The sequence below is a fragment of the Mastacembelus armatus genome, chromosome 5 (genome assembly GCF_900324485.2).
Source record: "Mastacembelus armatus chromosome 5, fMasArm1.2, whole genome shotgun sequence".
Lineage (NCBI taxonomy): Eukaryota > Metazoa > Chordata > Actinopteri > Synbranchiformes > Mastacembelidae > Mastacembelus > Mastacembelus armatus.
In genome coordinates this window covers 13,005,731-13,032,728 of record NC_046637.1, presented here as the reverse complement: position 1 = coordinate 13,032,728, position 26,998 = coordinate 13,005,731, and the positions used below count along the sequence as shown (strand labels likewise).

The window sequence follows — 26,998 nt, the reverse complement described above, 5'->3', positions numbered from 1 at the left end:
AAATCCTGCTCTACTTCCAGCTGCAACTTCTTCTTCTTCTTCTTTTCCTTTCGGCTGCTCCCTTCAGGGGTCACCACAGCGAATCATCTGCCTCCATTTAACCCTATCCTCTGTATCCTTCACACCCACACCAACTATCCTCATGTCCTTCTTCACTACATCCAAGAACCTCCTCTTTGGTCTTTCTCTAGGCCTCCTTCCTGGCAGCTCTAACCTCAGCATCCTTTTACCAATATATTCACTGTCCCTCCTCTGAACATGTCCAAACCATCTCAATCTGGCTTCTCTGGCTTTTTCTCCAAAACATCTAACATGAGCTGTCCCTCTGATGTACTCATTCCTGATCCTATCCATCCTCGTCACTCCCAAAGAGAACCTGAACATCTTCAGCTCTGCTACCTCCAGCTCTGCCTCCTGTCTTTTTCTCACTGCCACTGTCTCTAAACCATACAACATTGCTGGTCTCACCGCTGTCTTGTACACCTTTCCTTTCATTCTTGCTGATACTCTTTTGTCACACATCACATCTGACACTTTCCTCCACCCGTTCCAACCTGCTTGCACACGTCTCTTCACTTCTTTTCCACACCCTCCGTTGCTCTGGACTGATGACCCTAGGTACTTATAATCCTCCACCTTCTTCACCTCTACTTCCTGTAAGCTCACCATTCTACTTGAGTCCCTCTCATTTACACACGTATTCTGTTTTACTGCGACTAACCTTCATTCCTCTCCTTTCCAGAGCAAACCTCCACCTCTCTAGATTTTTCCTCCACCTGCTCTCACTACAGATGACAATGTCATCTGCAAACATCATGGTCCACGGAGATTCCTGTCTAACCTCATCTGTCAGCCTGTCCATCACCACAGCAAACAACAAGGGGCTCAAAGCCAATCCTTGGTGCAGTCCCACCTCCACCTTGAACTCCTCTGTCACCCCTACAGCACACCTCACCACTGTCTTACAGCTCTCATACATGTCTTGCATCACTCGAACATACTTCTCTGGAACTCAGACTTCCTAATACAAAACCACAGCTCCTCTCTCGGCACCTGTGGTGCTCTTTCTTGGCATGAAACCATACTGCTGCTCACAAATGCTCACTTCTGACCTCAGCCTAGCCTCCACTACTCTTTCCCATAACTTCATTGTGTGACTCATCAGCTTTATTCCTCTGTAGTTTCCACAACTCTGCACGTCTCCCTTGTTCTTAAAGATGGGCACCAGTACACTTCTCCTCCATTCCTCAGGCATCCTCTCACTCACTAAGATCTTAAGTAGCCCAGTCCAAAACTCTACTGCCATCTCTCCCAAACACTTCCGTACCTCCACAGGTATGTCGTCAGGACCAACTGCCTTTCCACTTTTCATCCTCTTCAGCGCCTTCCTCACTTCATCCTTACTGATCTTTGCTACTTCCTGCTCCACAACAGTCACCTCTTCTACTCTGTGCTAACATTTTCCTCATTCATCAACTCTTCAAAGTATTCCTTCCATCTTTCCATCACACTTGTGGCACCTGTCAACACATTTCAACACATTTCCATCCTCTTCATCTTCCTCACCACCAGAGTTATCCTACACACCATCATCCTATGCTGTCTGGCTACACTCTCCCCAGCCACTACTTTGCAGTCAGTGATCTCTTTCAGGTTGAAACGTCTGCACAAGATGTAATCAACTTGTGTGCTCCTGCCTCCACTCTTATGTGTCACCCTATGCTCCTCCCTTTTCTGGAATACATCCAGCTGCAACTATTGTCCATTAAAATTATTTTTGGGTGTATTATCCAAGCCTATGAATGGCTCTACTACAGTACAGTGTGTTGACACTTGTACATAAAAACATGAAAATGACAGTACATTGATACAAAAACGTGAAATTTCACATGAAATACAGATCGAACAGTACAGGGCCCTTTAAAACTGACAAGCACAACCAAGTGAGATTAGAACCTTGACTGTTCAACCTGAAGAGGAAGTAAGAGAATATACTGCTAAAAACCTCAGAGCCAAAACAGTGGCATTAAAGTGTTATGTTGCTAAATGACAAAATAACACGTTTTGTTTTCGTGCTAACATCACAGACGAAATCTCAGAAAGCAATATCTCAAAGCATTGTTAATAGCAGAAGTATAAGAGAAAACATTTATTGATAATTTGGTGACCCAACCTTTAACAGTCTTTGACATGTAACTCTTCTTCCAATTGAGTTGGACTCACTATAGGATTATAAAGATAACAAATGAGACACAAAGGGGTAATTACATCAGTACAGGCTACACTGACAATAAAATATCTTTAAGTGAAGCTTTGGTGAGAATTCAATGTGGGTTAATGTCTACTATGTCTTCTACTGTCTACTACTAATAATGTCTACCTGTTCTCCATCACTCCCATTTTATCAAAATTTATGTCCAAATTCCTACATTCAAAATTTTTATATCATTGCATAACTGTCTATCCATCTTTCAGAGTTCCTATTGCATAACCTACCTAGGTAGTAGTTTCAAATAACTGAAAACACAACAGTTTTCTGTCTTACGAGAACTGTGAATTCAGTTGTATTGATTTAACAGATGATAGATTGTGTTTTAACTGTGTTTTCTTGATGTGTTAGTTTTGGTGGAATTCTGTGCAATACTGTGTTCAGAATCAAAGATAACTGCTGCATTTAAGCTAAAAACCTGTGCAGATCTAGCGTTTTTTAATACAGAAAACTGATCAGGAAATCATTAGGGGCATCAATAAGCAGAATCAATAATGGCATTGGTAACAATAAAATCTTATTAATTCCCATTCCTAGTTAAAACTTCCATACAATTCCAATATATCTCTCCTAACTGAACTAACTTCTCCAGACAGTCAGAGTTAGTTACCTTTCTAGCTCAGCAATCTTCTTGTCCTTGTCATTTTTTTCAGTCTCCACTTCCCGCAGGATGTCCAGCAGTCGCTCCACCTCCGCCTGAGCTTTGCTGGCTTCATCCTTGTAGTAGCTCACCTCTTTCTCCAACAACTTCACTCGGTCCACATACTCTGGGTTCCCTCTGGAGCCCGACTGCTGCTCTACCTCGTGGGCCTTCTGCATCCACACACCAGAGAAAGACACATACGAACATGTACAGACCCAAACACGTACTCTATTAATATTATAATGTCAACACAACCCTGCGGTGCAGCACAGAATGTTTTACTGCCCGGTGAAGATAGATACATATGGTACACTGTCGTCCATCTATGTCTGAGATTACCTACTCCCCCTGCTCGCTTCCTCACTTTCTGAATGACTAAAGTCGAGTAAAATGTTGTGGACAAGGGCATCATTACTGGTACTGGCTCATTAGCTTTAACAGAGCTATTATTTAGCTCCATTTAATAGCCCTCTGAGACTCCTAGTCACTTGGGTGAGTGTGCAGAATACAGCACTGTGCATGTATGTCTTGTGTTTATACACAATTTTAATAAGCAAAATTTGTTATAAATCATGAAATGCTAAATCATTATCGTCTCTCATTGATTACCTGCCACAAACTAATCAAAGCGCTGTTGTTTAATCAAAATGGGTTAATCTTGCCATTATTGCAACAGTTTGTACCTTTCCCTGAACAACAGTACACATCACCCTCAAGACAATATTCAGCCACACATGTCAACATACGCTGCAAAAGTGCAATATTTGTACAGAGCCATCCATCAGGACACTGCAGTGATCTCCCACCACAGCTGATACCTCAGCTAACCACACCACACTGTAACAGTAGAGAAGCGTGGCAACACTTTACACTGACAACATGCAACAAGATAAACCAAATCATGCAAATCCAACAAAGCTGCACAGTGTTTGCTACTGTCAGTCAAAAGAAAGTTGAGTAAGGCGCAACAGGGACCAGGTCAATCTGTCAGCTTGGAAGTTTTATATTTTAAGCAGAAGGAGCATTGTCGGGATTTATTTTGTGGCAGATTATTCGCACTGATTTGACTGTAAAATTATTTCAGAATGACTAATCATTGTAGAGGTATGTCAAACATTTTAAATGTTTCTGGTTCACCATGTTACTGTAGGTGTCGAAACATACGAGAAAACGCTTTTCACTTCCATTATATTACCAATCTCAGTAGCCATTATGAAGAGGTTGATTCTTGCATTTTGACCCTCAAGAACAAGAATTCATTTCTCATGTGTACTTGCATTACAAAGCACAGGTGTAGCACAGGTGTTTTGTGCCAGTGTAGGCTCTGGTATTTCCAAATTTTATAAATTTGCAGGACTGAAAGTTTAGTTTTATCTTTTCGAGCTTAGTGTGCAGAGAACTTTCCATTCTATTGTGTGGTTAAGTAAAAGAATCTCACTTTGGTTAAACTAACTAATCACTGAAAAAGGAACTATACAATTAAAAAAATTAGAAATAAATAAATACTGCTAACTTTACATATTGTATATTTAGCACCAGTGTCACCATATGTCACAAACACCAACACTTGCAGAATGAATATATTACACAGGACTCTGAGTGCAATCTAAAGCTCAGTAAATCATTACAGTGCAATGGTCATGCATCTGAGTGGGTCAGTGGGTAAAAGCAGAACCTGTGCTTGGGCCTGACATGATCACCATTTAGCACATTTAAAAAAAAAAATATCAGTGTCCTCATGCTTTCAACATGTGCCTCAGAGATCTTAAGAGAGGGACTTACAGGATTGTTCATGTGACTGAATAGTTGCTCAGCTTGCTACATTGCAAACAGAGGGGTTGAAGGAAGCAGTGTCGGGGGAAGGGGGAAGCGTCAGGATTTTGTTTGAGGCCGGGGAGAAAACAGCAGGATCAGACATGTTACAATACATATTTGACAGATTGTTAGCATCAGTTACAGCACATGTTGTTGCAGGTTCAGGGCTACACAAACTGACAAATAAATGCGGTCGAACAAACACAGGGATAGTCTGTGGATTATGGAGTAGAACAAGACAGAGGGGGGTATTTAATGGATTGTCTGCTCCCAGCAGTGGCGTAACGAAGTTAGAGGAGAGAGAGCATGATGGTACTCACTATCCTAATTAACTGTCTTTTACATAAAGCTGGATTTTTTTTATCTTGTTTGGTCTGGATTACAGGGATATTGACACAATTTTTGCTCTTTTCATACAAGGAATCAACTTAATGAAGGATTAAGGATTTTCACAGTGTTCACCTTGGTGTTTTTTATATCTGCTAAATGTTTTACATGTCACAGTTTTCTACACTGAGGAGTTTATTATTAGTTAAGTTAATCAGAATTCTTCAGCATTTTCCATTATGAAAATGACACACAATGCAAGATCTGAGTTGTAGGTATTTCTGAGCAGGGAAAACTCACTTTATCAATATGAATCCAAACTCTGAACTGAAATAAAAGAACTATTTTATACAGTTCAGCCAAAGCTGAAGCATTAACCATATAAAACTCTAGTTAGTATTAAAAACAACATTATAGTGGTACTACTGTGGAAATTGGACGTCTCAATGTCCTTTTCATCACAACAATTTAGCTACAATAAAATTATTAAAACTTTTAATTTTTGTCCATGTTGTAGCTGCTCTGGAGCTTTCAGTCATGTCATACAGTCATCCTTAGCAAACAGAGATGATACAAACAAATACTCTCAAACAGCATAAACCTCATGGTGAAACTTTTTTGCCAACAGCTGTAAATTTGCATGAACATGTTGCGGCGTCACGTTAGCTTAGCTAATACTGACTTGTTTTCTCCTTGAATTAGGTGCTTGGATTTTTCCAGATTGGTTGCCTCAAAACTGCAGGTTGAGTCATATATAGCAAGAATGATCAATTTAGCACATTTAAAAAAAAAAAGATCAGTGTCCTCATGCTTTCAACATGAAAGCACACCTACCTTCTGCAACTGTGTCTCCAACTTACTACACTCTTCTTTTTTCTGCTCAATGGCTATCTCCAGTGATTTAAGCTTTGAATCCTTCTTGAGGCCTGAAGACGCAAGGGATGATGCATGTTCCTTCAGATCAATGAGACTGGACTACAGATAGACAAACAGCACAGAGAAAGTGAGTTTGCTTGGAGAAAAGACAGTAAGATTGTCAAGTTCAAACCAGGTAGGCCACCACACTGTTAGCGTGTATAACTAGGCCAGAGGTAGCAGCTTAAATGTCATACAGAGGCCTACTGAGAGAATGTAGTATGACACAGGCTATACAGTACATAGAGATGCGGTTCATACTTTATAGTTCAGCAGAGAAACATCTGGGCAATATTCAATCATCAGTGCACTCCTGTATGGCCTTCCATAAACAGAAAATCTCTTCACTCCGTGTGTACTGACTGACCTCCTTTTCTGTTAATTCTATCTGTAGGCTGTTGACCTTCTCCTTCAGGTCCTTGTTCTCTTTTTTATAGGACTCCACTTCTTCCAGACGTTCTCTGTCTTCCCTCTCTCTTTGGTCCTTTAAACGCTCAATAATCCTCTCCTAACACATACAGACAAAAACAAAAGAAGTGGCTGAATAAACAAAGTTCCTTTTTAAAAATTCTTCTCTGAAAGTGAAAAATAAGACACATTTCTCAAGCAACATACTCAAGCAAATCTTTAGCAGCTCTCAAGTGATCTCACCATTTGTCACATGTATATCTGAAGCAGAATCAGAGACAAGGATTTAGTACTACATCTGCATTTCATTTTTTTAAAGTGCATTTCATTGTTTGAAATTCTTAATATCTCCAGTAGAAATCACATGTGAATCTAGGGAGACCATCTTGGAATTTTACTCTATCCAGTATGGAGGAAATAATAAAAAGGTCATTCGAATGGGAACAGGAAACCAAACTGGAGCAGTAATGAAATCACATCATGTAAAACTGCCCAATTCTGGATTATAAAAATTGCCTCAGCTGACATATTTATACATGACCAGTTACTGTTCTTATTCTTAACCCACTCAAGCTGAAATTATGCTTCTCCAGGCTGCACACAGGCAAATGTGCACAGGATCTCTGGAGATCCCTTAAAAAAATTATAGTTATTTTTTTCTACTTGGGGGTAGGATAAAAAGTGAAGACTCTGTTTCACTTTTGGAGGTAAAAAAAAAAACAAGGCCTGGAAATGAAATGTTATTCAATTCATCCAAGGAATGTAAAATGATTTGCAGCAATCTTGTAGCAGCTGGTAAATTCTAAAAAGTGAGATATAAATCTTTGCATCATCATTTTACTGCAGTCCTGTACCTTTTCGGACAGTGCCTCCTCCAGCGTGGCCAGGGCAGTGTCTGTGTTACTAGAGTCAGTCTGCAGAGACTTGACCCTGTCCTTCAGGTTCCCCAGCTGCTTGTCTTTGTCACGCAGCTGCTCCTGCAGGTTCTCAATCTGCCCCAAGAGGGAGAGACCGACAGGATGGAAGTGCCACAGGAGGCAGGAAAAAGGCAGAGAAACATGTAACTGAACCCATGGAACCCTTCAAAATGTAGAGAAACATAGATAACTAGCGAGTTATGCTCATAGTCTGAAATGTGCTGTGCCATTAAGACTGTAAAAGCTATTAAGAGACATTAACATGCATGCACTGAAACAAAAACAAATAAGCACATCAGGAGATAAACAAAGAATTAGACATCACAAAAGATAACAAAGAGGGAGATAAAAGTAGATGGATGACGGAGAGGGGGTGTGATAGCACAAGTGAGGAAAAACAAGCAAAGGGAATTGGAGAGCAGGTCAGGGTGACAGGGGAAGTAACACTCTGTGGGTATTTATAGCACAGATACACACTAGAGCCAGCAAGGCAGAAATATCTTCTTGCTTATCTTTTTATGGACACATTCCCCCTGAGAGCAACACAAACTCTCACTCTTAATGGAGAGCGTAACCACTCTGTTTTACTCCAAGACACAAAAATCAGATAGAATAACTCACTCCCCTCATCATCTAACATTTCTGACTACATGTGAAACACACACTGACAGCACACAGACCTCCACCTACTCACCATAACCCATAAAATCAGCAACAATAACACAGAGTAGTTTGCAAATGGTTATAACATTTTCCTGTGTGCATGTTCCCCCTGACTTTCAGTTTCTTTTCATTCCTTTATACACCCATAAAATAGTAAAATTTTCTACACCTCTGATTCTCACCTTCTTCTGCAGGACATTGATCTTTCTTTCTTTGACCTCTAGCATGTCCTTCATGTCCCTGATTTCTCCGGCAAGAGTGCCCTTCTCTTCAGTCAAGTCCTGCAGCTGCTTGGTTTTTTTGTTCAGGAAGGACTCTTTTTCTTCCAGACGCAGACGTAGAGCATCCACCTGCAGAAACACACAGCCAAAAACACCTTAGAGAAAATCCATCTGGTTATCATGCTTTAAAATAAAAGAGAAAACTTATTTAAAACTTACTTAATTATTTATACAGTGGCAGGGAAAATAGTATTGAAAGTGCTTTCAGATAGTTATTTATTTTATAGCTAATCTCCATACAACTGTTTTTATTACTTTGGTGATCTTCATTTACTGCATTCTAGTGCATTCTAGTAACTGTAATGCAGTTACAGTTATTGTTTTGTTTTATTAGTACAGCCTTTTCTTGTTTTTGATGTTTAGTAGATGTGCTGTAACAGTGCATTGAGGCTTGCTCTTTCCTTGGATCTGCCCTGCCCTCACAGTTCAGTTAGTCCACAAAGTAAATAAAGTGCTGATATGATTTGCAATAATAAGCCTGAGGCCTAGAGCAAGCCTATTATTTGCACAGTTTGGCTATGATTTACTGTTTGTGTACAAACAAGTTAAGGTTTTTTTTTAAATTACCTCTGTTTGCAGGATGGCAGCACGTTGCTCCTTGGCAGTGAGCGACTCTTTGAGCACCTCAATATGCTGTTTGCAGTCTGAGTTTTGATTGTTGAGGGTCTCTAGTTTTGTTTGCAGAGCCAGCAGTTCCGATTCCTTCTTTGACAACTCCTGTTTCAGCTGGTCAATCTGTACGATACACGAATCAGACAACATGCAGAACCTGTTACTGTACTAGTGACATAACGTCCTAACATTATGGCACACGCGTGACAGAGTGAAAGAAATGGAAACTGCTTTTTAGGCAATACAGTCTTTTCATGTGCACATTTTCCTCTCATTCAAAATGCATTTGGGACTGACTACCCTGCATTCATCATATATTATGCATCATCTTTATTCATGATTGATGAAATGAGGTTTAAAAATAGAATAACAAAACTGTGGCCTCTTTGTGCTTAGTCAAATAATTAAGTGGTACTGTCAGAGTCAGTGCCCCAGAGAGTGACAGGCACATATAGCTTTACATAAACACAGATTTTAGGTGACTACGTTTGCTGGAGGTTTTATGGTGTAGCTATAACTACTATCATGCAGCAGCCAAAAGCCTGAAATAAAGCAGGTGTAGTTTGTTTAATCAAAATTAATCTATTGCAATGATTCTGTGGGTAGTTTTACCCTTTGAACATCTAGTAATGTATATTTGCTGATTTTGCTTTTTGTGGTAATAATGACATTGAGTTCACAAAAAAATAAAAACTGCTGTACTACTTGCTGACAACACTTAACACTAAAGCAGCAAATTTAAGTGACACATCAGCTTAATTTGGTATTCTCCTCTCTGAAAAGGTTTATCTGTACCCTGGAACAACAACTGTGTTTTTCAGCTATCCTTATTTCAATAAGTGCATGTGCATGTAGTGCAGAGAGTATCTACCTTGGTCTTCATAAACTTAGAGTGGTTCTTGTAGACCTCCATCTGTTTGATCTCCTCCTCTCTATCCTCTGTGTTCAGTAAGCCGTTTGCCTTTAGCATTTGGATCTCATCTTCTAGATCTCGGATGTTGCGCTCCAGAGAGGCAATTTTGGTGTCCTGCACACAAACATACAAAGGAGACACATCTCAAAATCCAAAATGGTATGTCCACAAGTTGCATGCTGCAAATAAACCTGAACTACAGGCAAGAGCCTGGGACAGACAAGCAACAAAAAAGATTTAGAGGGACTAAAATGCAGAGAGAGTGTAGAATGAAGAGTAGAAAGATAAAGAGAAACTGGAAGAAGCTCTTTGGTGTGACAGAGAGCAACTGCAGCATCTGTCGATGGAATCAGAAGCTTTCTACCCAGTTCCTTGCATCAACTCAGAGGATTAATCACCATTGGGTAATATGGAGCACACATCCAGCACGGAGAGATCAGCCTAAGCCGGAGAGAAACGTGCAGAGGGAAAGTAACGAAATGCAGCTTTTGCCATAGCTGCTTGCAGATCAATGCAGAATCCACTCTCTGGACTGTGACTGTGAGTGCAGCTTTAGCTTCATGGCTTTTTAAATAAATAATACAACGTCTTTAAGATTAGCCATGGTCCATCTCCTCCTCCAGCAGAGCAAAGAGCAATCGTTCCTTCCTGTCTTTCTCTCTTTTTGTGCCCATACTTCTTTCTTCCTAGTGGCTTTGAACTTATGAACTTGTGGCAGGGTCAGTCACAGCCCACTGCAGAGGAACATGGGTAAAGATGGTCTACCAAAAAAGGATCTGACGGGTTAACATCAACGCACGAGCCTAGTACATGTCCATGCACTTCGCCCTGCCACTGCATCTCACCTCAGTCTCCTTCTTACAAGACGAACATCAATGAACTAACATTCCTGCAATAGACATAAGACACCGTACCTTAAATGGAGGGAGGTTTTATTCCATCCACATGTAATCAGTGGTACATCGACCTAATAAGTAAATCTTGCTCTTATCTGTCTTTCTCTGACACTGTGTGTCTCTCTACCTCTCTGCATACTGGCCTCCACTGTCATAAACAACCACACCTGTTTCCATGGTAGCACCAGGCAGGCTATATACTGTGCACTGTCTCCAGTGAGTGAGAAGGAGAGGGCGGGAGGGATGTAAGCGAGAAAGGGAGGGAGGATTATTCGTGCTTCCATCAGCATCAACCCAGCAGAGGGAGAGACGAGAAGGAAGAGATGCAGGGTCTTCCTACACAGCACAGGAGGAGGAGGAGAAGGCGGGTCTTCCCTCGTTCTGTATGCAAATCAACAGGATCCGAGAAGGAAGAGATGCAGGGTCTTCCTACACAGCACAGGAGGAGGAGGAGAAGGCGGGTCTTCCCTCGCTCTGTATGTCACATGACTGCACAGGGGAAGGATGAGGCCTGCATAGTGCCGAGCTCGCCAAGTGAGAGGGGCTTGGTCAGCTCAGCGATGATGTCATGATTTATTTTGAGGAAGTGATGTCAGGCCTCTGCAGTGAGGCTGGTGGCTCAGTAGATGGATGGCCCTGATTATGGCCCTGTAAATGCATTTTAAATATTTACATATTATATGCATTGATTTTAAAGATTGAAATGTGGTTGTAAATACTATAAAGATACTAGAGCTGACAGCTTATAACAATCACATCTGTTTGTGTGGCATAAGAGCTCTAAAATTGCAATCCAAGTCCATCTTCTTGAATACAATATAATACATTTAATAAGTTCTTATATTTAAATCCCTTTAAATTTTCCTCTGAAGCTTAAAAGTTTCATAAAAACTTTACATACATATTCTTCACTTTTTGTCTTAAGTGAAATTTTCAAATCCAAGATTTCATTTTAAGAATAAAATACAACATATGTTTGTCATGACCCACGTGTTTGGCACAGTTGGCTGCTGCTCCTCTTCAGTAAATCACAATAGCTAAAATACTGAACTGCATTATTAATTCCTCTTTATGTTTACACAACTGCTTTGTGAACTGAGAGTGAGAGTGCATTTGTCAGTGTGTTGACTATTGACTGAGCTGCTGAGGGCCTCAATGACAACACTAAAGTAAGCTGAACACACATTGGTGTATTCCTCAGTTTATACATGCAGCAGCAAACACAAATCAAGACATGTCTCAAGTATAAATAAATATACCATCTTCGACAAATTCACCATGATTAGCTGCCATGATTAAAACTTTAGTATATCAAAAATAATAAATGAAATATGATGTAGCTGAATAAAAAAAATAACTACATCGAGTGTTGATTTCTCCATGAACGTTCCATGTAGCTGTGGTCATCCAGCTTATATTGAGAATCAGGTTCTTACTTTCATCTCTATGATGGTCTGCAGGGCCTTGGTTTTGCTTGGATCCTGATGTAGCTGATTTCGTCTGTGCAGTTCCTTAAAGAAAAGCAATAAAAACCATATAATTTTGTGGCATCTGCACAGCAGAATTTATTGTGACCTTTACTGAAAACTTAATTACTTTACTAAAAAACAATTCAATAAAAATATGAACATGTATTTAATACATGCAACTGATGTGCTCTGCAATTTTCAGTTTATTACATAATCAATGTGCTATAATTTAAGCAGCAGAGCAGAACATGTTGATTTTGTAACATCTAGTACTGCCCTCTTGTGACAACAAAATATAAAACAGCCAGTTTTAACTGTTACACAATACATCCTGTACATTGATATCAGCATAATCCTAGTCATTGAATACCTCTCGTAGATGGATGTTCTCCTTCTCCTTTTGATCCAGAATGACCTCAAGGTGTCCGAGCTGGGCCTCTGCTTCAGCAATGCGTCTGGCTCTCTCCTGCTCTTCCTCTTCAGATGCCCTGCCCGGCCCCGGGGGCAGCCCTTTACTCTGTAGCATCTCCAGCAGCTTCTTTATGGACTCATCTCTAGCACCCAGGGTCTGTTTCTGGGTTTCAATCCTCAGCTCCATCTCCTCCAGTGTCTTTCTCAGCAGGAAGAGCTCCTTCGCCTGCCTGTCGTGTTCGGCCTGCAGCCGGCGGAAGTTCTCCTCTGTCAGCTCAATTGTGGTGAAGTGCTCTGTTCCAGAGCGGTTTCCACTCTCCTGCTGTAGCAGATGGTTCAGGTCTCGTTGTGTGCGCAGCTCATCCTGTAGAGCCTGGATGGTCATCTGGAGATGCTGATGAACATACATGTAAACACACACACATATACACACAAAGACTCAACAATTAATTTTATGAATAACACACAATGCAAAAATTTTCACCTCACTACACATGAGGTTAACCACACATAAACACACAGTTCTAAAATGCTTTGCACACAGTTCTGTGGAAAAATGCTACACTAGGTCAAACATGCATAAAACATGACTTACCTCAAAATATCTTTAGAGCTAACAGAGTGCAAAACAACTGACATTGTTAAATGGCAGTATGTCTTACTTGGGGAAAATGTGTGTGAGTATTTTTTTATTCTGGAACAAAAATCAAGGTTGAGTCCTTTGGGACTACAGTAACAATTTTACTATTTATTGATGAGATCAATAAAAGCTTAAAATAAATCTAAACTGTAAGACAGATTTATGTATTAGTGTGTTGTTAAAAGCTGCACTGTTTTTATACACAAGCAGAATTAAATAGGGCCATTTATGGGGTAAGGTTGCTGTCAAAAAAGACGTGCGTCCTAATAAACATTCGTACATATTGGCCTAAGGTTGTGCATAAATGAATCCATCCATCCATCCATCTTCTATACCCGCTTTTCCTGGTTCAGGGTCACGGGGATCTGCTGGAGCCTATCCCAGCTCTCTCTCGGGTGGAAGGCAGGGGGCATAAATAAATAAAAAATAATAATAAAAAAATGTGGTTTTGTAAACTCTCGTATGAGTCAAATAATACATAAAATATGTAGTGCGTGTTCTTATGTGAGAATACGATTCAAAAAAACTAAAAAAATAAAATAAAATAATAATAATAATAATACGAAGCACAATTTTGCACTTGGAGTTTCTCCTTTATGAATACTAATTGACAACTGTGACTTTACTGTTCATGTCCAGAATAAAATAAAATACTGTAAAAACACATAATATTAAGTCAAATTTTACTTTGTGTAGGGGTGTTGGTTCTGGGTTTATAGGAACAATGTTTTAGCTATATTTCTGCCAAAGATTGATTCAGTCTTGGTTTGCCTGTTGAAATTTTCTTCCAGTAGATTTCTCCAGAGATAGACAAATCAACCCATGCTCAGAAAATGGTCCAATTTAAAGGAGTGGCAACAGCTTCTTATACTGAAATCAAACCAACTTTGGAGGCAGTTTGCGGTTATAAGGTTTGTAGTACTTCAGGGATATGGAGCACCAGACATATTTGGACTGATGTAAATAAGTAAACATCACTTTCTATAGTTTTAAAGTGTTTACAGAGAAACACAAGGATTCACGGGATAAGGAGGAAGACAACTGTTGAAAATAGTTAACATCATTTTACAGGCTTCATAGGAGGAGGGTGTAGATGCAAAGGAATTGCCAGGTGCCTGAAAATACACACCACACTGAAGGTGACTCTATGTTATGCACACAACACATGGTGCAAACATAGGGACAAACCTTGGTTCTCCTGGCATCCAGCAGCTGCAGAGCATGGGCAGAATGAACAGAAAAACAAATGGATGGTAAAAACAGAGCATCAGAGCATGATGCAAGAGAGATGGATGATCAACACAAACCAGCCAGAGTTTAAAGTGAGAGCCATTCATCAGTCTGTCCAGCTGCCTGTTAATCAGTCTGCAGCTTTCAGTCACTACATCACATTTTTCACAGCAAATATTTTTGGCTTGTCATGGCAGAAAAACTATTTTATCTGCTTTCCATTTAGCTGAGCCAGTTTCAGTGTCCTAGGATTGTGCATGCTGACTACATGCTTGTCATAGTTGAGAATGCAATGAGAAGTCAAAATGTCTGCCATGAAAAACCTATAAATCAAAATGACCTTTCTGGAGAGAGATGACCAAAAGTTGAAAAAAAATTTAAAATGACCATGAATTTATTACTAATTATAATCAGATTAGATTTGTCTAATAATAGTAGTTATGGCAGTACCACTGAAATGAAATTAATAACTGTAGTATAAATAAAACTAACTGTATCATAGTAGTGATTGGATGACTGAGGTTAGGTGTTAGTGTTAGTGTAGTTTTAAATGAATTTATTATGAATCTTCAATGGAAAGTTACTGCAACCACTATTGATAATTCATTTAAATAGATTTTCAAACAAAAATCCCAAACATGATTTAGTTCTATTGTCCATAGGAATGAGTGTGAGCCTGTGTGGTTGTTCATATATATGTGGCCCTGCAATGGACTGGTGACATGTCCAGGATGAACCCCTGTGACCCAAAATAGGAATAAGTGGGTATAGATAATGAATGGATGGATTTAGTTCCAGCTTCTCAAATGTAAACATTTACTGATTTATTTGTCTTTTTTCTACTGTTGGTCTGACACCTTTGGCTTTGGAATACTGTAAAGGCATTTCTTCACTATTTTCTGACAGTCACAGATGAAACAACTGATAGATAAATTCTCCTAAAAATAATAATCAATTACAGCTCTTACAGCAGTATAATGAAATATAATCAAAGGACAAATACCAAAGTATTTAATTATTCTAACATTCTTTAGCTCACTTTCTCTACATGATACTTTAACCATCAGGGGTGTTTGTGCTTGAAAGAGGAACAGATGATTTTTTTTCTTTCTGACTGCAGGACCACTGCTATCATCAACAGTTTTGGTCACACTCCCTTGAATGAGTCAGCGACATTTGGTCCAGTAACAGAAACCACCTCTTACATCTCATATTCTCAAATTCAATCCATTTACATGGACATTGCATCACTTGCTCACGTTCCCATAAATTACAAAACAAGCACACTGCCTGAACCTTAAAGCTAGAACACTGTATTGGCAGTGAACAGGGATTTATTGTACATTTGGAATAATCCTTAATAAAATAATAATTTGCTATGGCCATCTAGAGATAAACCTGGAAAATCAGCCTGCTGCAACCCTGATTCTACCATATCAAGGTATATTAGATTCAATTGGTTTCACTCAAAATGTTAATAAGCCCACCCACTGTTTCAATCACACCCTTGATCTTATTCTGACTTATGGCACCAAAATTGAACATTTAATAGTTTTTTCCCAAAATCCTATTTTGTTAGATCATTCTTTAATCATTTTTGGATCTAAGATGATGGATCATGCATCGTTTGGAAGAAAATTCCACTACAGCAGATGTTTATCTCACAACGCTGTTAATAAATTTAAGGAAATGATTCCATCTTTATTCACATCTATGCCATGTACCAACACAGTGAAGGGCAGCTGCTCCGTAAAGCCAGAACTGCATATTATTCATCACTAATAGAGGAAAATAAGAACAATCCCAGGTTTCTTTTCAGCACTGTAGCCAGGCTGACAAAAAGTCACAGCTCTGTTGAGCCCAGTGTTCCCTTAGCTCTCAGCAGTGATGAATTTATGAGTTCCTTTACAAATAAAATCACAACAATTTAGCAGATGCTTCCTATACCTGCAATAAATGAATCTTCTACTACAGTAGCTCTTGAATCATCTGCAAGACCTGTTATGTTTAGACTGCTTCTCTCCCATAGATCTGTCTGAATTTATATGAGTAGTTGTTTCATCAATCATCAATGTGTCTCTTGGACCCCATCCCGACTAGACTGCTTAAAGACACCCTGCCATTAATTAACTCATCTTTATTATACTTAGTAAATTTATCTCTAGTTAGTATCAGGCTACGTACCACAGGCCTTTAAGACTGCAGTAATCAAACCCTTACTCAAAAGTCTTGATCCAGGAGTCCTGGCTAATTATAGACCAATATCCAACCTACCATTTATTTCTAAAATCCTTGAAAAAGCTGTTGCTAAGCAGCTATCAGACCACTTACACAGGAATGAACTATCTGTCCACCCCCAATACCATGACTGAGGTGAGACCCTTGAGCAAGGCACCGGACCCACTGCTCCGGGTGTGTGTGCACGGTGTGTTTGTGTGTTCACTGCTGTGTGTGTGCACTTGGGTGGTAAAGGAATTTCCCCATTGTGGGACTAATAAGGGTATTAAGTTAAGTTAAGTTAGGTTATGAGCAGGAGGCCATGCCTGGCCTTTCACAAGGCCTTTAACTCAAGGTCACATGAGACTCCTGCAGCATGATGCCTTTTCAAAATAAAAGCCTTTTTATGACATGGCTTCAAAATAAAAGCAAAGAAATACTAGTATGTGCTCTTTTCCAGCTCATTCTTACCCTTACAGCCTTTTTAGCAATTCACATCATTTTATACTTTTTTCATACTTCTTTCACTCCTTACCAAGCACTTGGCTCCTGGCAAATTGCTTTAGGCACCATTGTCAGCCTTGCTGTCTTCACTAGACAGGACATGTTCACCCCCTTTATTTGATTATTTTAATTTCTTTAAAATACTTTTTCGACAGCGTATCAGCTCTCCCACGTAATTTCTTCTGAAATTACCTTTTCTAGTTACCACTGCTATGCAGATGACACTCAGCTGTATCTATCTCTGAAACCTGTTAACACAAACCAGTTAACCAGACTTCAAGCATGTCTAACTGACATAAAGGCCTGGATGACCAGTAAATTTCTACTTTTAAATTCAGAGAAAACAGAAGTTATTGTATTTGGGTCTAAAAACCTCAGAAATTGCTTTTCTAAGCTACTTTAGATGGCATAGCCCTGGCCTCCAGCACTACTGTGAAAAACCTTGGAGTTATTTTTGACCAGGTGTCATGATGTGAATTCTGAGTTCCGTTCTTGGACTTTGATTTTGGGGCAGTTTCCTGTTTTCTCCCGTGTGATCTTGGATAGCTTTATTTCTCGTTAGTTCATCAGTTTAAATTAGCTTCACCTGTGTTAACTAGTTCTGTCCTGTGTCTATTTATACATCTTGTGTTCCTTTGTTCCTTGCTGAAGCATTAACGTTTGTGGACTTATGCCCGAACCCTAACCCGAACCCCTGGCCAGAGTGCCCAAACCCCCAGCCAGAGTGCGTGCGCCAGTGTTCCAGTCTCCAGTGTCCCAGAGTCCAGCGCTGCGGAGCCAGAACCAGAACCAGAGTCCAGTGCTGCAGAGCTAGAGCCAGAACCAGAGTCTAGCACTGAAAAGCTAGAACCATTGCCAGAGCCAGAATTCAGCACCGTGGAGCCAGAGTCGAGCTTTGCAGAGCCAGAACCAGAGCCAGAGTCTAGCACTGCGGAGCCAGAGTCCAGCGCTGCGAAACCAGAGCGGCACCTGTTCCTCTCTCACCTGAGAGGTTGTCCACCCGAACGGCCTCGGACCCACACCTGCCTGAGAGGCCGTCCACCCAAACACCCTCGGACCTATGCCTACTTGAGGGGTCGTCCTCCCGAACAGCTCAGAAATTTGTTTACCCAAGGGGTTGACCTTGCCGTCGACCCAGCACTCTGCCCTGCCAGAGCATTGTCAGGACATTGTATTTGGCTCTCTCCTGCCCACCCTGGATCTTGCTTTTTAAACTACAGTGGGTACGGAAAGTATTCAGACCCCAAGTACAGAGATATCCTGGAAGAAAACCTCTTCCAAGAGTGCTCAGGACCTCAGACTGGGCCGAAGGTTCACCTTTCAACAGGACAATGACCCTAAGCACACAGCTAAAATAACAAAGGAGTGGCTTCAGAACAACTCTGTGACCGTTCTTGACTGGCCCAGCCAGAGCCCTGACCTAAACCCAATTGAGCATCTCTGGAGAGACCTGAAAATGGCTGTCCACCAACGTTCACCATCCAACCTGACAGAACTGGAGAGGATCTGCAAGGAAGAATGGCAGAGGATCCCCAAATCCAGGTGTGAAAAACTTGTTGCATCATTCCCAAGAAGACTCATGGCTGTACTAGCTCAAAAGGGTGCTTCTACTCAATACTGAGCACAGGGTCTGAATACTTATGACCATGTGATATTTCAGTTTTTCTTTTTTAATAAATTTGCAAAAATTTCTACATTTCTGTTTTTTTCTGTCAAGATGGGGTGCTGAGTGTACATTAATGAGAAATAAAATTAACTTTTTTGATTTTGGCAAATGGCTGCAATGACACAAAGAGTGAAAAATTTAAAGGGGTCTGAATACTTTCCGTACCCACTGTATGATTGTGGCCGTCTGGAATCTGGTCTTGGGGGGCAAGAGAGATCATATTTCTCCTATATTAGCTTCTCTTCATTGGCTCCCTGTAAAATACAGAATAGAATTTTAAATCCTTCTTCTCACATACAAATCCCTTCATGATCAAGCTCCTTCATACCTTAAAGACCTCATAGTACCATATTATCCCAATAGAGCTCTTCGCTCTCAGAGTGCAGGTCTATTTGTGGTTCCCAGAGTTTCCAAAAGTAGAATGGAAAGCAGAGCCTTTAGCGATCAAGCTACATTCCTGTGGAACCAGCTCCCAGTCTGGGTTCAGGAGGCAGACACTCTCTGTATTTTTAAGGCTAGACTTAAAACCTTCCTCTTTAACAAAGTGTATAGTTAGGGCTGGTTTCAGGTAACCCTGAACCATCCCTTAGTTATGCTGCTGTAGGCCTAGACCATACGTGCACTGAGCTCCCCTACCCTAACCCTCCTCTCCCTTCCCTTCCCTTCTCCTCCTCTCCTCCCTGCTCACATGTATATTCCACCATTGAATGTCACTAATCTTGTGCGAGCTCCCTCTCTCTGTACCTTCTGCAGGTGTCCCTGGTCCTGGAGCTGTATATTGCTGATGTGCAGTGTCTATTTGTTGTTTATTCTTGCTGTTCTTTTCTCTCTGCTCTATCCACTCACCCCAATCGGTCTAGGCAGATGGCCACCCAAACTGAGCCCGGTTCTGCTGGAGGTTTTTTCTTCCGTTAAAGGGAGTTTTTTCTCTCCACTGTCGCCAAGTGCTTGCTCATAAAGGATTTGTTGGGTTTTTTTTTTTGGTTTTTTTTTTGTAAAGTGGCTTGAGGTGATTTGTATTGTGATTTGGCGCTAAATAAATTAAATTGAATTGAACTGAATATCTGCTTATTATGGCACACAGCAATATCCAAACCTTTTTGTCCTACACCTGACACTGCTCCACCCCTCTTTTCATCAATTCTCCTCTCTGCCCTAATCAATAAGCTGCCATCTTGGAACTAAACTGCAGCAGACAGTCCAATAAGTCCATTTGCATAATTGCAATGTGGGTTTGGGTTAAAGTGGCTATATGGCTGGTGTTTCCATATCCCTGCACCCCACCCATCATCCACAGAACTGCATCAGCTCCTGTGAGTCAGTAATGACTCAGCGGATATCAGAGATGTGGTCAGCCACCTGAGTGGTTAGCACTGTTGCCTCACAGCAAGAAGGTCGTGGGTTCGCAACCCGGCCTTTCTGTGTGGAGTTTGCATGTTCTCCCTGTGCTTGCGTGGGTTTACTCCGGGTAATCCAGTTTCCTCCCACAGTCCAAAAACATGCATGTTAGGTTGATTTGTGACTCTAAATTGCCCGTAGGAGTGAGTGTGAGTGTGAGAGGTTGTCTGTCTTTGTGTGTCTCTATGTGGCCCTGTGATGGACTGGTGACCATTCATGTAGATGTTGAAAATAACTGCCTCAGCATTGCATTTAATTCTATATTAGATTCAATTGGTCTCATTCAAAACGTTAATAAACCCACCCACTGTTTTAATCACACCCTTGATCTTGTTCTGACCTATGGCATCGAAATTGAACATCTAATAATTTTTCCCCCAAATCCTGTTTTGTCAGATCATTCTTTAATAACTTTCGAATTTAAAATGATGGATCATGCAGCGTCTGGAAAAAAATTCCACTACAGCAGATGTTTATCCGACAACGCTGTTAATAAATTTAAGAAAATGATTCCATCTTTATTTGCATCTATGCCAAGTATAAACATAGTGGAGGGCAGCTGCCTTAATCCTACTCCCTAACAAATTGATCATGTTGTTGACAGCGCTGTAACCTCACTGCGTGAAACGCTTGATTCTGTAGCCCCTCTGAAAAAGAAGTTAGTGATTCAGAGAAGACTAGCCCCATGGTATAATTTACATGTTCGTACCTTAAAGGAGGCATCACGAAGGCTGGAAAGGAAGTGGCGTTCCACAAACTTAGAGGAAATTTTTCTAGCCTGGAAAAACAGTCTACTAACATATAAAAAAGCTCTCCGTAAAGCCAGAACTGCATACTATTCATCACTAATAGAGGAAAATAAGAACAATCCCAGGTTTCTTTTCAGCACTGTAGCCAGGCTGACAAAAAGTCACAGCTCCGTTGAGCCCAGTGTTCCCTTAGCTCTCAGCAGTGATGAATTTATGAGTTTCTTTACAAATAAAATCACAACTATTAGAGATAAAATTCAGCAGATGCTTCCTATACCTGCAATAAATGAATCTTTTACTACAGTAGCTCTTGAATCATCTGTAGGACCTCAGTTATGTTTAGACTGCTTCTCTCCTATAGATCTCTCTGAATTTACATCAGTAGTTGCTTCATCGAAATCATCAACGTGTCTCTTGGACCCCATCCCGACTAGACTGCTTAAAGGCACCCTGCCATTAATGAACTCATCTTTATTGGACTTGGTAAATTTATCTCTAGTATCAGGCTACGTACCACAGGCCTTTAAGACTGCAGTAATCAAACCTTTACTCAAAAAGCCTAGTCTTGATCCAGGAGTCTTGGCTAATTATAGACCAATATCCAACCTGCCATTTATTTCTAAAATCCTAGAAAAAGCTGTTGCTAAGCAGCTATCAGACCACTTACACAGGAATGAACTATTTGAAGATTTCCAATCAGGATTTAGAGCACATCATAGTACAGAAACAGCACTGTTGAAAGTTACCAACGATCTTCTCTTAGCCTCAGATAATGGACTTGTTTCGATACTTGTCCTCCTAGACCTTAGTGCAGCATTCGACACCATTGACCACAACATCTTATTACAGAGACTGGAGCATGTGATTGGTATCAGAGGAACACCGTTAAAGTGGTTCCAATCCTATTTATCGGACAGATTCCAGTTTGTTCATGTCCATGATGAACCTTCCACACGAACAAAAGTTAGTTATGGAGTTCCACAAGGTTCTGTGCTAGGACCGATTCTGTTCACCCTGTACATGCTTCCTTTAGGATATATCATTAGGAAGCACTCTATTAATTACCACTGCTATGCGGATGACACTCAGTTATATCTATCTATTAAACCTGTTAACACAAACCAGTTAACCAGACTTCAAGCCTGTCTAACTGACATAAAGGCCTGGATGACCAGTAACCTTTTACTTTTAAACTCGGAGAAAACAGAAGTCATTATATTTGGGCCTAAAAATCTCAGAAATAACTTTTCTAAAATTATAGCTACTCTAGATGGCATAGCCCTGGCCTCCAGCACTACTGTAAAAAACCTTGGAGTTATTTTTGACCAGGACATGTCCTTTAACTCACACATAAAACAAATTTCTAGAACTGCATTCTTTCACCTGCACAACATTTCCAAAATTAGGAACATCCTGTCTCAAAATGATGCAGAAAAACTAGTCCATGCATTTGTTTCCTCAAGGCTAGATTACTGTAACTCATTACTATCTGGATGTCCTAATATCTTAATAAAAAGCCTCCAATTAATCCAGAATGCCGCAGCCAGAGTCCTGACAGGAACTAGCAAGAGAGATCATATTTCTCCTATATTGGCTTCTCTTCATTGGCTCCCTGTAAAATATAGAATAGAATTTAAAATCCTTCTTCTCACATACAAATCCCTTCATAATCAAGCTCCTTCATACCTTAAAGACCTCATAGTACCATATTATCCCAATAGACCACTTCGCTCTCAGAGTGCAGGCCTACTTGTGGTTCCCAGAGTTCTCAAAAGCAGAATGGGAGGCAGAGCCTTTAGCTATCAAGCTCCTCTCCTGTGGAACCAGCTCTCAGACTGGGTTCAGGAGGCAGACACTCTCTGTACTTTTAAGGCTAGACTTAAAACCTTCCTCTTTGACAAAGCATATAGTTAGGGCTGGCTTCAGGCAACCCTGAACCATCCCTTAGTTAGTTATGCTGCTATAGGCCTAGACTGCCCGAGGACCATCGGTGCACTGAGCTCCCCCCCCCCCCCCCCTCTTCTCTCCCACCTCATGTATATTCCACCATTGAATGTTACTAACCTTGTGCTCTCTCTCTCCCCTAGTTTGTGCTCTCTCCCTCCCTCTCTCTCTCTCTCTCTCTCTGTACCTTCTGCAGGTGTCCCTGGTCCTGGAGCTGTTTATCGCTGATGTGCAGTTACTGGCCCCACCAACTTGCAGTGTCTATTTGTTGTTTATTGTTGCTGTTCTTTTCTCTCTGCTCTATCCACTCACCCCAACCGGTCAAGGCAGATGGCCGCCCAAACTGAGCCCGGTTCTGCTGGAGGTTTTTTTCTTCCGTTAAAGGGAGTTTTTTCCTCTCCACTGTCGCCAAGTGCTTGCTCATAAGGGAATTGTTGGGTTTTTAGTTTTAGTTTTTGTAAAGTGCCTTGAGATGATTTGTATTGTGATTTGGCGCTATACAAATAAAATTGAATTGAATTGAATTGAATTGACCTGTCCAGGGTGTACCCCTGCCTTTAACCCGAGAGAGAGCTGGGATAGGTTCCAGCAGATCCCCGTGACCCTGGCTTTCAGGAAAAAGCGGGTACAGAAGATGGATGTATGGATGGATGGTCAGCCACCCTTGATAGAAGGCTTCTCTTTCATCGCCTGTGCTGAAAATTACCATAGCTTCCAGATGTTTCATAAGAGTCAAGGATTGATATTGAACAGTCCTTCCCCCTCTAACTGACACCTGGGGCAGCCAGGGATAACTGGCTGTCAAAATGGAGAAAAACAAAATCCTTCTGAGACCCACAGTAGGGGGGATATAGGGGATATTGGGACATCCAGATAGTAATGAGTTACAGTAATCTAGCCTTGAGGTAAGAAATGCATGGACTAGTTTTTCTGCATCATTTTGAGACAGGATGTTCCTAATTTTGGAAATGTTACGCAGGTGAAAGAATGCAGTTCTAGAGATTTGTTTTATGTGTGAGTTAAAGGACATGTCCTGGTCAAAAATAACTCCAAGGTTTTTTACAGTAGTGCTGGAGGCCAGGGCTATGCCATCTAGAGTAGCTATAATTTTAGAAAAGTTATTTCTGAGATTTTTAGGCCCAAATATAATGACTTCTGTTTTCTCCGAGTTTAAAAGTAAAAAGTTACTGGTCATCCAGGCCTTTATGTCAGTTAAACAGGCTTGAAGTCTGGTTAACTGGTTTGTGTTAACAGGTTTAATAGATAGATATAACTGAGTGTCATCTGCATAGCAGTGGTAATTAATAGAGTGCTTCCTAATGACATATCCTAAAGGAAGCATGTACAGGGTGAACAGAATCGGTCCTAGCACAGAGCCTTGTGGAACTTCATAACTAACTTTTGTTCGTGTGGAAGGTGAACAAACTGGAATCTGTCCGATAAATAGGATTGGAACCATTTTAACGCTGTTCCTCTGATACCAGTCACATGCTCCAGTCTCTGTAATAAGATGTTGTGGTCAATGGTGTCGAATGCTGCACTAAGGTCTAGGAGGAGAAGTAGAGAAACAAGTCCATTATCTGAGGCTAAGAGAAGATCGTTGGTAACTTTTAACAGTGCTGTTTCTGTACTATGATGTGCTCTAAATCCTGATTGAAAATCTTCAAATAGTTCATTCCTATGTAAGTGGTCTGATAGCTGCTTAGCAACAGCTTTTTCTAGGATTTTAGAAATAAATGGCAGGTTGGATATTGGTCTATAATTAGCCAAGACTCCTGGATCAAGACTAGGCTTTTTGAGTAAAGGTTTGCTTACTGCAGTCTTAAAGGTCTGTGGCACGTAGCCTGATACTAGAGATAAATTTACCAAGTCCAATAAAGATGAGTTAATTAATGGCAGGGTGTCTTTAAGGAATCTAGTTGGGATGGGGTCTAAGAGACACGTTGATGATTTCGATGAAGCAACTACTGATGTAAATTCAGAGAGATCTATGGGAACATAACTGAGGTCCTACAGATGATTCAAGAGCTACTGTAGTAGAAGATTCATTTATTGCAGGTATAGGAAGCATCTGCTGAATTTTATCTCTAATAGTTGTGATTTTATTTGTAAAGAAACTCATAAATTCATCACTGCTGAGAGCTAAGGGAACACTGGGCTCAACGGAGCTGTGACTTTTTGTCAGCCTGGCTACAGTGCTGAAAAGAAACCTGGGATTGTTCTTATTTTCCTCTATTAGTGATGAATAGTATGCAGTTCTGGCTTTACCGAGAACTTTTTTATATGTTAGTAGACTGTTTTTCCAGGCTAGAAAAATTTCCTCTAAGTTTGTGGAACACCACTTCCTTTCCAGCATTCGCAATGCCTGCTTTAAGGTACGAATATGTAAATTATACCATGGGGCTAGTCTTCTCTGATTCACTAACTTCTTTTTCAGAGGGGCCACAGAATCAAGCGTTTCACGCAGTGAGGTTACAGCACTGTCAACAATATGATCAATTTGGTAGGGAGTGGGATTGAAGCAGCTGCCCTCCACTATGTTTATACTTGGCATAGATGTAAATAAAGATGGAATCATTTTCTTAAATTTATTAACAGCGTTGTTGGATAAACATCTGCTGTAGTGGAATTTTCTTCCAAACGCTGCATGATCCATCATTTTAAATTCAAAAGTTATTAAAGAATGATCTGACAAAATAGGACATGGCGGAAAAACTATTAGATGGTCGATTTCAATGCCATAGGTCAGAACAAGATCAAGGGTATGATTGAAACAGTGGGTGGGTTTATGAACATTTTGAATGAAACCAATTGAATCTAATATAGAATTAAATGCAATGCTGAGGCTGTTATTTTCAACATCTACATGAATGTTAAAATCTCCCACTATAATGACTTTATCTGATCTAAGCACTAAATCAGACACGAAGTCAGGGAATTCAGTTAAAAACTCTGAGTAAGGGACAGGTGGACGGTACACAATGACAAGTAGAACTGGTTTTTGTGTTTTCCAGTTTGGATGCGAGAGATTAAGAGTGAGGCTCTCAAATGAGTTATAACTGTTCTGAGGATGAAAGTTTAATAATAAGTTTGAGTGGAAGATGGCAGCTACTCCTCCACCTCGACCTGTGCTTCGAGGAACATGATAATTTTTTTGACTGAGGGGGGTTGATTCATTCAGACTGACATATTCATCCTGCTGTAACCAGGTTTCAGTAAGATAAAGTAGGTCAATTTGGTGATCAGTTATCAAATCATTTACTAACAAAGATTTAGATGAAAGAGACCTGATATTTAATAATCCACATTTGACTGTTCTGTTTTTCTGTTCAATAAGAGGAGTGGTCTTAATTTTTATTAAGTTTTTATGAATAACTCCTCTTCTGTTAACTTCTGATTTATTTGATTTATATGTTCAAGGGGCAGACACAGTCTCTATGTGGTTTGAGGGGGGCGGCGGCTCTAAAGAAACTGCAGAGAGGCGTTTTAGACTGAGTCTCTGCATCCCGGTCCCCACCCCATCTTAGTTTAGCATGTTGCTAATTAAGAGTAAAACAAAGTACAGCTGAGGCTGATTGAATGAATTAATGGATGTTATTAGTTCTGTACATAAACCAAAGTATTAAACTTTTGTCCTGATGGTGGCATGAGAGGAAAGCTTAAGAATCACCAAAGTCATTTAAATTTACCCTGAGGGGGATCAAATGTCATGTGGAGCCATCCAATAGTTGTACAGCATTGAAATTAAAACCCAAAAATGTCAATTTTACAGTGGTGAGAGCGGAAAAGTCAGTTTCACATACCTGTAAACACACCAGTAAGTAAAACATCTGACCTGCTACTAGAGGAAAGGTCAGGGTTTCACCAGAGTTATTATGATTTATTCTCTGGGCACCATAAATTTCCAAGTATATGGCAATCTAGTTATGGTAATCCACTCAACAGTTGCTGAGATATTTCACTAAAAACCAAAAACCACATGCTGGCACTAGAGGTAAAATCCAGATCTCTCAAAAGTTCTTTCAGCACGTTTCATCTTCTTGGGACCATGATTGCAAGGCCAGATTCGGTGATGACACCGAATTTAATGGAAATTCATCAGTATTTGACA

The 26,998-nt window shown here is 40.4% G+C and overlaps 1 protein-coding gene across 1 annotated transcript in view; it reads right to left on the bottom strand.

Annotated features, from left to right (window-relative positions):
- Positions 1-26,998, bottom strand: part of erc2 (ELKS/RAB6-interacting/CAST family member 2) — a 46,911-nt gene that overhangs the window by 9,107 nt on the left and 10,806 nt on the right. The window contains 9 exon segments of the mRNA XM_026306311.1: positions 2,850-3,079; positions 5,889-6,029; positions 6,337-6,477; positions 7,232-7,369; positions 8,140-8,307; positions 8,806-8,973; positions 9,722-9,877; positions 12,096-12,170; positions 12,499-12,933. Coding sequence (XP_026162096.1) covers positions 2,850-3,079; positions 5,889-6,029; positions 6,337-6,477; positions 7,232-7,369; positions 8,140-8,307; positions 8,806-8,973; positions 9,722-9,877; positions 12,096-12,170; positions 12,499-12,933 — 1,652 coding nt within the window.